The following is a 13,444-nucleotide window of genomic DNA, read 5'->3' on the forward strand; positions in this document are numbered from 1 at the left end:
ACAACTACATCACCCATTACCACTGAACCTCCCACAACTACTACATCTCCAACAACGGAACCTCCTACAACAACTACATCATCCATTACCTCTGAATCTCCCACAACTACTACATCTCCAACAATTGAACCTGCCACAAGGAAAACATCACCAACTAGAAATGAACCTCCCACAACCACTATATCAACAACAACTGAACCATCCACAACCACTACATCGCCAACTACAACTGAATCTCCCACAACTACTAAATGTCCAAAGAATGAACATCCCACATTAACGAAATCACCGACCTCAACTGAACCTCCCACAACAGCTACATCACTGACTACAACTGAATTTCTCACAACTACTAATTCTCCAACAACTTTATCACCTATTACAACTGAACATCCCACAACTACTACATATCCAACAACTGAACCTCCTACAACAACTACATCACCAATTACCACAGAATCTCCCACAACTACTACATCTCCAACAACTGAACCTGCCACAAGTAAAACATCACCAACTACAACTGAACCTCCCACAACCACTATATCTCCAATAACTGAACATCCCACAACCACTACATCGCCTAATACAAATGAATCTCCCACAACTGCTAACTGTCCAAAGAATGTACATCCCACAACAACTACATCAGCGACCACAACTGAACCTCCCACAACAGCTACATCACTGACTACAACTAAAGTTCCCACAACTACTACATCTCCAACAACATTTACATCAAATGTTACTACTGAACCTCCCACAACTACTACATCTCCAACAACTGTACCTTCTACAACAACTACATCACCTATTACCACTGAATCTCCCACAACTACTTCATCTCCAAAAACTGAACCTGCCACAAGTAAAACATCATTAACTACAACTGAACCTCCCACAACCACTATATCACCAACAACTGAACCTCATACAACTGCTACATCGCCGACTACAACTGAATTTCCCACAACTACTACATCTCCAACATCTGAACCTGCCACAAGTACAACATCACCAACTACAAATGAACCTCCCACAACCACTATATCACCAACAACTGAACCTCCCACAACCGCTACATCGCCGACTAAAACTGAATCTCCCACAACTACCAAATGTCGAAAGAATGAACAACCTACAACAACTACATCACCGACCACAACTGAACCTCCCACAACAGCTACATCACTGGCTACAACTGAATTTCCCACAACTACTAATTATCCAACAAAAACTTTATCACCTATTACCACTGAACATCCCACAACTACTACATCTCCAACAACTGAACCTGCCACAAGTAAAACATCACCAACTAGAACTGAACCTCCCACAACCAATATATCACCAACAACTGAACCTCCCACAACCACTACATCGCCGACTACAACTGAATCTCCCACAACTACTAAATGCCGAAAGAATGAACATCCCACAATAACTACATCACCGACCACAACTGAACCTCCCACAACAGCTACATCACTGGCTACAACTGAATTTCCCACAACTACTAATTATCCAACAAAAACTTTATCACCTATTACCACTGAACATCCCACAACTACTACATCTCCAACAACTGAACCTCCTACAACAACTACATCACCCATTACTACTGAATCTCCCACAACTACTACATCTCCAACAACTGAACCTGCCACAAGTAAAACATCACCAACTACAACTGAACCTCCCACAACCACTATATCACCAACAACTGAACCTCCCACAACCACTACATCGCCGACTACAACTGAATCACCCACAACTACTAAATGTCGAAAGAATGAACAAACCACAACAACTATATCACCGACCACAACTGAACCTTCCACAACAGCTACATCACTGACTACAACTGAATTTCCTACAACTACTACATCTCCAACAACTTCATCACTTATTACCACTGAACATTCCACAACTACTACATCTCCAACAACTGAACCTCCTACAACAACTACATCACCCATTACCACTGAATCTCCCACAACTACTGCATCTCCAACAACTGAACCTGCCACAAGTAAAACATCACCAACTACAACTGAACCTCCCACAACCACTATATCACCAACAACTGAACCTCACACAACTACTACATCGCCTACTAAAACTGAATCTCCCACAACTGCTAAATGTCCAAAGAATGAACATCCCACAACTACATCACCGACCACAACTGAACCTCCCACAACAGCTACATCACTGATTACAACTAAATTTTACACAACTACTACATCTCCAACAAATACATCACCTATTACCACTGAACCTCCCACAACTACTACATCTCCAACAACTGAACCTCCTAAAACAACTACATCACCTATTACCACTGAATCTCCCACAACTACTACATCTCCAAAAACTGAACCTACTACAAGAAAAACATCATTAAGTACAAGTGAACCTCCCACAACTACCATATCACCATCAACTGAACCTCCCACAACCACTACATCGCCGACTACAACTGAATCCCCCACAACTACTACATCTCCAACAACTGTACCTGCCACAAGTATAACATCACCAACTACAACCGAACCTCCCACAACCACTATATCATTAACAACTGAACCTCCCACAACCACTATATCGCCGACTACAACTGAATCTCCCACAACTACTAAATGTCGAAAGAATGAACAACCCACAACAACTACATCACCGACCACAACTGAACCTCCCACAACAGCTACATCACTGACTACAACTGAATTTCCCACAACTACTACATTTCCAACAACTTCATCACCTATCACCACTGAACATCCCACAACCACTACATCTCCAACAACTGAACCTCCTACAACAACTACATCACCCATTACCACTGAATCTCCCACAACTACTACATCTCCAATAACTGAACCTGCCACAAGTAAAACATCACCAACTACAACTGAACCTCCCAAAACCACTATATCACCAACAACTGAACCTCCCACAACAACTACATCGCCGACTACAACTGAATCTCCCACAACTACTAAATGTCGAAAGAATAAACAACCCACAACAACTACATCACCGACCACAACTGAACCTCCCACAACAGCTACATCACTGACTACAACTGAATTTCCCACAACTACTACATCTCCAACAACTTTATCACCTATTACCACTGAACATCCCACAACTACTACATCTCCAACAACTGAACCTCCTACAACAACTACATCACCCATTACCACTGAATCTCCCACAACTACTACATCTCCAGCAACTGAACCTGCCACAAGTAAAACATCACCAACTACAACTGAACCTCCCACAACCACTATATCACCAACAACTGAACCTCCCACAACCACTACATCGCCGACTACAACTGAATCACCCACAAATACTAAATGTCGAAAGAATGAACAAACCACAACAACTATATCACCGACCACAACTGAACCTTCCACAACAGCTACATCACTGACTACAACTGAATTTACCACAACTACTACATCTCCAACAACTTCATCACTTATTACCACTGAACATTCCACAACTACTACATCTCCAACAACTGAACCTCCTACAACAACTACATCACCCATTACCACTGAATCTCCCACAACTACTACATCTCCAACAACTGAACCTGCTACAAGTATAACATCACCAACTACAACTGAACCTCCCACAACCACTATATCATTAACAACTGAATCTCCCACAACCACTATATCGCCGACTACAACTGAATCTCCCAAAACTACTAAATGTCGAAAGAATGAACAACCCACAACAACTACATCACCGACCACAACTGAACCTCCCACAACAGCTACATCACTGACTACAACTGAATTTCCCACAACTACTACATCTCCAACAACTTCATCACCTATTACCACTGAACATCCCACAACTACTACATCTCCAACAACTGAACCTCCTACAACAACTACATCACCCATTACCACTGAATCTCCCACAACTACTACATCTCCAATAACTGAACCTGCCACAAGTAAAACATCACCAACTACAACTGAACCTCCCACAACCACTATATCACCAACAACTGAACCTCCCACAACAACTACATCGCCGACTACAACTGAATCTCCCACAACTACTAAATGTCGAAAGAATGAACAAACCACAACAACTATATCACCGACCACAACTGAACCTTCCACAACAGCTACATCACTGACTACAACTGAATTTCCCACAACTACTACATCTCCAACAACTTCATCACTTATTACCACTGAACATTCCACAACTACTACATCTCCAACAACTGAACCTCCTACAACAACTACATCACCCATTACCAATGAATCTCCCACAACTACTGCATCTCCAACAACTGAACCTGCCACAAGTAAAACATCACCAACTACAACTGAACCTCCCACAACCACTATATCACCAACAACTGAACCTCACACACCTACTACATCGCCTACTAAAACTGAATCTCCCACAACTGCTAAATGTCCAAAGAATGAACATCCCACAACTACATCACCGGCCACAACTGAACATCCCACAACAGCTACATCACTGATTACAACTAAATTTCACACAACTACTACATCTCCAACAACTACATCACCTATTACCACTGAACCTCCCACAACTACTACATCTCCAACAACTGAACCTCCTAAAACAACTACATCACCTATTACCACTGAATCTCCCACAACTACTACATCTCCAAAAACTGAACCTACTACAAGAAAAACATCATTAAGTACAACTGAACCTCCCACAACTACCATATCACCATCAACTGAACCTCCCACAACCACTACCTCGCCGACTACAACTGAATCCCCCACAACTACTACATCTCCATCAACTGAACCTGCCACAAGTATAACATCACCAACTACAACCGAACCTCCCACAACCACTATATCATTAACAACTGAACCTCCCACAACCACTATATCGCCGACTACAACTGAATCTCCCACAACTACTAAATGTCGAAAGAATGAACAACCCACAACAACTACATCACCGACCACAACTGAACCTCCCAAAACAGCTACATCACTGACTACAACTGAATTTCCCACAACTACTACATCTCCAACAACTTCATCACCTATTACCACTGAACATCCCACAACTACTACATCTCCAACAACTGAACCTCCTACAACAACTACATCACCCATTACCACTGAATCTCCCACAACTACTACATCTCCAACAACTGAACCTGCCACAAGTAAAACATCACCAACTACAACTGAAACTCCCACAACCACTATATCACCAACAACTGAACCTTCCACAACCACTACATCGCCGACTACAACAGAATCTCCCTCAACTACTAAATGTCGAAAGAATAAACAACCCACAACAACTACATCACCGACCACAACTGAACCTCCCACAACAGCTGCATCACTGACTACAACTGAATTTTCCACAACTACTACATCTCCAACAACTTCATCACTTATTACCACTGAACATCCCACAACTACTGCATCTCCAACAACTGAACCTGCCACAAGTAAAACATCACCAACTACAACTGAACCTCCCACAACCACTATATCACCAACAACTGAACCTCACACACCTACTACATCGCCTACTAAAACTGAATCTCCCACAACTGCTAAATGTCCAAAGAATGAACATCCCACAACTACATCACCGGCCACAACTGAACATCCCACAACAGCTACATCACTGATTACAACTAAATTTCACACAACTACTACATCTCCAACAACTACATCACCTATTACCACTGAACCTCCCACAACTACTACATCTCCAACAACTGAACCTCCTAAAACAACTACATCACCTATTACCACTGAATCTCCCACAACTACTACATCTCCAAAAACTGAACCTACTACAAGAAAAACATCATTAAGTACAACTGAACCTCCCACAACTACCATATCACCATCAACTGAACCTCCCACAACCACTACCTCGCCGACTACAACTGAATCCCCCACAACTACTACATCTCCATCAACTGAACCTGCCACAAGTATAACATCACCAACTACAACCGAACCTCCCACAACCACTATATCATTAACAACTGAACCTCCCACAACCACTATATCGCCGACTACAACTGAATCTCCCACAACTACTAAATGTCGAAAGAATGAACAACCCACAACAACTACATCACCGACCACAACTGAACCTCCCAAAACAGCTACATCACTGACTACAACTGAATTTCCCACAACTACTACATCTCCAACAACTTCATCACCTATTACCACTGAACATCCCACAACTACTACATCTCCAACAACTGAACCTCCTACAACAACTACATCACCCATTACCACTGAATCTCCCACAACTACTACATCTCCAACAACTGAACCTGCCACAAGTAAAACATCACCAACTACAACTGAAACTCCCACAACCACTATATCACCAACAACTGAACCTTCCACAACCACTACATCGCCGACTACAACAGAATCTCCCTCAACTACTAAATGTCGAAAGAATAAACAACCCACAACAACTACATCACCGACCACAACTGAACCTCCCACAACAGCTGCATCACTGACTACAACTGAATTTTCCACAACTACTACATCTCCAACAACTTCATCACTTATTACCACTGAACATCCCACAACTACTACATCTCCAACAACTGAACCTCCTACAACAACTACATCACCCATTACCACTGAATCTCCCACAACTACTACATCTCCAACAACTGAACCTGCCACAAGTAAAACATCACCAACTACAACTGAACCTCCCACAACCACTATATCACCAACAACTGAGCCTCCCACAACCACTACATCGACGAATACAACTGAATCTCCCACAACTACTAAATGTCGAAAGAATGAACATCCCACAACAACTACATCACCGACCACAACTGAACCTCCCACAACAGCTACATCACTGACTACAACTGAATTTTCCACAATTACTACATCTCCAACACCTTTATCACTTATTACCACTGAACATCCCACAACTACTACATCTCCCACAACTGAACCTCCTACAACAACTACATCACCCATTACCACTGAATCTCCCACAACTACTACATCTCCAACAACTGAACCTGCCACAAGTAAAACATCACCAACTGCAACTGAACCTCCCACAACCACTAAATCTCCAACAACCAAACCTCCCACAACCACTACATCACCTACTACAACTGAATCTCCCACAACTACTAAATGTCGAAAGAATGAACATCCCACAACAACTACATTACCGACCACAACTGAACCTCCCACAACAGCTACATCACTGACTACAACTGAATTTCCCACAGCTACATCTCCAACAACAACTTTATCACCTATTGCCACTGAAGAATCCAAAACTACTACATCTCCAACAACTAAACCTACTACAACAACTATATCGCCAACAACTGAACCTCTCATAACCACTACATCGCTGACTACAACTGAAACTCCCACAATTACTATATCTCTAACAACTGAACCCCCTACATTAACTACATCACCAATTACTGCTATATCTCGTACAACAACTGAACCTACCACAAGTACTACATTACCAAGTTCAACTGAATCTCCCACAACCACTATATCGCCAACAGCTGAACCTCCCACAAGTACTACATCACTAACTACAACTGAACCTCCCACAGCCACTATATCGCCAACAACTGAAACTCACATAACCACTACATTGCCGACTACAACTGAACCTCACACAACTACTATATCTCCAACAACTGAACCTCCCACAACTACGACATCACAAACTACAAATGATCCTCTCACAACCACTACATCTCCAACAACAACTACATCACCCATTACTACTGAATCTCCCACAACTACTACATCATCCACTACCACTGAACCTCCCACAAATTTTACATCTCCATCAACTGAACCTCCCACAACTACGACATCACCAACTACAAACAAACCTCCCACAACAGCTATATCCCCAACAACTGCACCTCCCACAACTACTACATCACCCACTATCACTAATTCTCCCACAACCACTTCATCACCAACTACAACTGAACCTTCCACAACTACTATATCTCCAACAATTGAACCTCCTACAACTACGACATCACAAACTACAAATGAACCTCTCACAACCACTACATCTCCAACAACAACTACATCACCCATTACTACTGAATCTCCCACAACTACTACATCATCCACTACCACTGAACCTCCCACAAATTTCACATCTCCATTAACTGAACCTCCCACAACTACGACATCACCAACTACAAACAAACCTCCCACAACAGCTATATCCCCAACAACTGCACCTCCCACATCCACTACATTGCCGACTACAACTGAACCTCTCACAACTACTACATCTCCAACAACTGAACCTCACACAACTATTACATCACCCACTACCATTGAACCTCGCACAACCACTTCATCACCGACTACAACTGAACCTCCAACAACTACTACATATCCAACAAATGAACCTCCCACAACTACAACATCACCAACTACAAGTGAACTTCTCACAACCACATCACCGACTACAACTGATTCTGCCACAACTACTACATCATCCTCTACCACTGAACCTCCCAAAACTACTACATCACTGACTACAACTGAACCTCCCTCAACCAGTACATCTCCAACAACTACATCAGCCATTACCACTGAAACTCCCACAACTACTACCTCCCCAACAACTAAACCTTCCACAACAACTACATCACCGAATACAGCTGAATCTTCCACAACTACTACATCATCCACTACCACTAAACCTCACACAACTACTAAATCTCCAACAACTGAACCTCCCACAACAACTACATCAACTATTACCACTGAATCTCCTACAACTACGCTATCTCCAACAACTGAACCTCCCACATCTACTTCATCACCCAATACCACTTACCCTCCCACAACCACTTTATCACCGAGTACAACTGAACCTCCCACAACTACTAAATCTCCAACAACTGAACCTTCCACAACTACTCCATCTCCAACAACTGAACTTCCCACAATAACTATATCACCGACTACAACTAAATCTCCCACAATTACTACATCATCCCCTACCACTGATCCTCCCATAATTACTACATATCCAACAACAACAAAATCACCCATTTCCACTGAATTTCCCACAACTACTACATCTCCAACAACTGAACTTCCCACAACCACAACATCACTAACTATAACTGAACCTTCCAAAAGCACTATATCCCTAACAACTGAACCTCTCACAACCACTACATCGCCGACTACAACTGAACCTCTCACAACTACTACATCTCCAACAACTGAATCTCCCACAGCTACTACATCACCCACTACCACTGAACCTCCCACAATTACTTCTTCACCAACTACAACTGAAACTCCCATAACTACTACATTTCCTACAACTGAACCTCCCACAACCACTACATCTCTAACAACTGAAGCTCCCACAATAATTACATCGCCAACTACAACAGAATCTCCCACATCTACTACATCTCCATCGACTGAACGTCCCATAACTACATCACTGACTACAACTCAACCTCCCACAATAACTACATCACTGACTGCAACTGAGTCTCCTACAACTATCACATCTCAAACATCAACTACATCACCCATTACCACTGAACCTCCGACAACTACTACATCTCCAACAAATCAACCTCCCACAACTACGACATCAATGACTACAACTGTACATCCCACAACCACTACATCTCCAGCTGAACCTCCTACAACTACAACATCACCAACTTCAACTGAACTCCCCACAACCACTACATCATCCACTATCACTGTACCTCCCACAATTACTACATCTCTAACAACTGAACCTCCTAAGACAACTACATCACTTACTACAACTGAACCTCCCACAGACACTGCATCTTCAACAACTACATCACCCATTACCACTGAACCTCCTACAACTATTACATCTCCAACAAGCACTACATCAACAACTACAACTGAATCTCCTTCAACTACTACATCATCCACTACCACTGAACCTCCATCAACTACTACATCTCCAAAAACTGAACATCCCACAACAACTACATCACCCATTTCCATTGAATATCTCACAACTACTACATCTTCAACAACTCAACTTCCCACAACTACTCCATCTACAACTACAACTGAACCTCCCACAACCACTATATCTTCAACAACTGAACCTCCCACAACTAATACATCGTCGACTACAACTAAACCTCTCACATTTACTACATCTCCAGCAACTGAACCTTCCACAACAACTACAACAGACACTACCACTGAACCTCCCACAGCCAATACATCTCCGACTTCAACTGAATCTCCCACAACTACTTCATCTCTAACAACAACTACATCACCCATTAACACTGAACCTCTCACAACTACTACATTTCCAACAAATGAACCTCCCACAACTTTGACACCACTGACTACAACTGATCCTCCCACAACCACTACATCTCCAACAACTGAACCTCCCACAACTATGACATCACCAACTACAACTAAACCTCCCACAACCACTACATCACCGACTACAACTGAATCTCCCACAACTACTACATCATTCACTACCACTGAACCTCCCACAACTACTACATCTCCAACAACTGAACCTCCAATGACAACTACATCACCGAAAACAACTGAACTTCACACAACCACTACATCTCCAACAACAACTACATCTCTTATTACCACTGAACCTACCACAACTGTATCCCCAACAACTGAAACTTCCATAACCACTACATCGCTGACTTCATCTGAACCACTCAAATCTACTACATCTCCAACAACTGAAACTCCCACAACTACTGAATCACCCACTAACACTGAACCTCCCACAACCACTACATCACTGACTACAACTGAACTTCCCACAACTACTACATCTCCAACTGAACCTCCCACAACAACTACATCATTGACTACAACTGAATCTTCGACAACTACTACATTATCCACTACCACTGAACCTCACACAACTACCTTATCTCCAACAACTAAACCTCCAATGACAACTACATCACCGACTACCACTGAACCTCCCACAACTACTTCATCTCCAAAAACTAAATCACCCATTACCACTGAACCTCCCAAAACTTCGACATCACCAACTTCAACTGAACCTCCCACAACCACTACATCATCTACTATCACTGTACCTCCCACAACTACTACATCTTCAACAACTGAACCTCCCAAGACAACTATATCTCTGACTACAACGGAACCTCCTACAGCCAATGCATCTCCAACAACAACTACATCAGCCATTACCACTGAACCTCCCACAACTACTACATCTCCAACATCTGAACCTCCGACAACAACTACATCACCGACTACAACTGAATCTACTACAACTACTACATCATCCACTACCACTGAACCTCCCACAACTTCAACATCTCCAACAACTGAACTTCCCACAACTACTACATCACCAACTACAACTGAACCTCTCACAACCACTGTATCCCCAACAATTGAACCTTTCACGTCCACTACATCGCTTACTTCAACTGAACCTCTCACAACTACTACATCTCCTGCAACTGAACCTCCCACAACCACTACTTCTCAAGCAAATGAACCTCCTACAACTACTAGATCACCGACTACAACTGAACCTCCCACAACTACTCCATCATCCACTACCACTGAATCTCCTACAACTACTACATCAACAACTGAACCTCTCACAATATCTACATCGCCAACTACAACTGAACCTCCCATAACTACTACATCATCCACTACCACTAAACATCCTACAACTACTGCATCTCCAACAACTGAACTTCCCACAACTATATCACTGACTACAACTGAACTTCCAACAACTACTGCAACACCTAGTGCAAATACCACTGCAACTACTGCAGCCACCTCTATAGCTGAAACTAGTGAAGCAGCTACTACTACTACTACTACTACCACCACCACTACCTTTATTACTACTGCCAACACTACTACTACAGTCTTTGCTACAGAAACCACATCACTTATTAATGTTGCTGCTCCTGAAGAAGGTAAGGATTGTAGATACTTCAATTCACAGCTGTTCTTATTTAAGAAAAATGTTAATGCTTGTCACATAGAACTGTTCAGTCTTTATCCCCTTTATTTGCTGAACACCTCCTGACAGCAGATAAAACTAAGGGGTTCACTACTAATAAACATCAGAGTCTACACTTAATGAAAGCAAAGGGCAATCTTGTAGACAACAGGAGATCCATGAACACCAATGTTTTTGCAGGGCTTTTAGTGGTTGTCTAGAGCTCACAGTAGTGATGAATATTTTACTTTACTTAATACAGGGCTCCATAGATAATTTTTTAACAGCCCGCATCTCAGCAACTTCCCCACAATCATAGCTGGCGTCCACCGCATAATTCATGGGATCACCTCGCGACTGGACCGACTGTAGTGATCATACTTACCTGATACTCCTCGCTGGGTTCCGGCTCCATCACCGGCTCTGCAAGTTTCCCCCCCCCCATCAACATCAATTTTGACAGGGGGGGCATGACCGCTGCAGCCATCAACTGGCCACAGCACTGGGTGACTGCCGGCATTTCTTGGTTGTTATTATGGAGTATCAGGGCATTACAGGGAGAGGGATATGAGAAGAGAACTACAACTTTCAGCATGTCCAGACTATTATTATAGGGCAACAGTGGACATAGAAACATAGAATGTGTCGGCAGATAAGAACCATTTGGCCCATCTAGTCTGCCAAATATATTTGAATCCTATGAATAGTCCCTGGCCCTATCTTATATGAAGGATGGCCTTATGCCTATCCCATGCATGCTTAAACTCCTTCACTGTATTTGCAGCTGCCACTTCTGCAGGAAGGCTATTCCATGCATCCACTACTCTCTCAGTAAAGTAATACTTCCTGATATTATTTTTAAACCTTTGCCCCTCTAATTTAAAACTGTGTCCTCTTGTTGTAGTTTTTCTTCTTTTAAATATTCTCTCCTTCTTTACCGAGTTGATTCCCTTTATGTATTTAAAAGTTTCTATCATATCCCCTCGGTCTCTTCTTTCTTCTAAGCTATACATATTAAGGTCCTTTAACCTTTCCTGAAAACATGGAGATGCCGGGGACATGACAGGGAGAGGGATATGAGGAGAGAACTACAATTCCCATTATTTTCAGACTGTTATTATGTGGCCTTGGTTAACATTACATAGGGAGGTATACAACAGGAGAGAACTACAACTCTCAGAATGATCAGCCTGTTAATATGGGCTATGAAAGGACATTACAGGGAGTGCACTACTGCTCCATTCATCTCTATGGGAGTTTCAAAATAGTCAAGCAATGTACTGGAATGTCTGCAGAACTCCCGTAGGGGTGGAGTGGTCAGAGTGGCAGAGGGGTGCAGGGTCCCTGTTCTAGACAGCGATGGGTGTCC

At 42.7% G+C, this 13,444-nt stretch overlaps 1 protein-coding gene across 1 annotated transcript in view; it reads left to right on the top strand.

The window, feature by feature from the left end:
- Nucleotides 1-13,444, top strand: part of LOC122946657 (mucin-17-like) — a 75,762-nt gene that overhangs the window by 47,989 nt on the left and 14,329 nt on the right. Inside the window, exons 7-8 of the mRNA XM_044306415.1 lie at nt 141-8,174; nt 8,409-12,049. Coding sequence (XP_044162350.1) covers nt 141-8,174; nt 8,409-12,049 — 11,675 coding nt within the window. The remainder of the gene's footprint in view (nt 1-140; nt 8,175-8,408; nt 12,050-13,444) is intronic.

This window comes from Bufo gargarizans, chromosome 9 (genome assembly GCF_014858855.1).
Source record: "Bufo gargarizans isolate SCDJY-AF-19 chromosome 9, ASM1485885v1, whole genome shotgun sequence".
Lineage (NCBI taxonomy): Eukaryota > Metazoa > Chordata > Amphibia > Anura > Bufonidae > Bufo > Bufo gargarizans.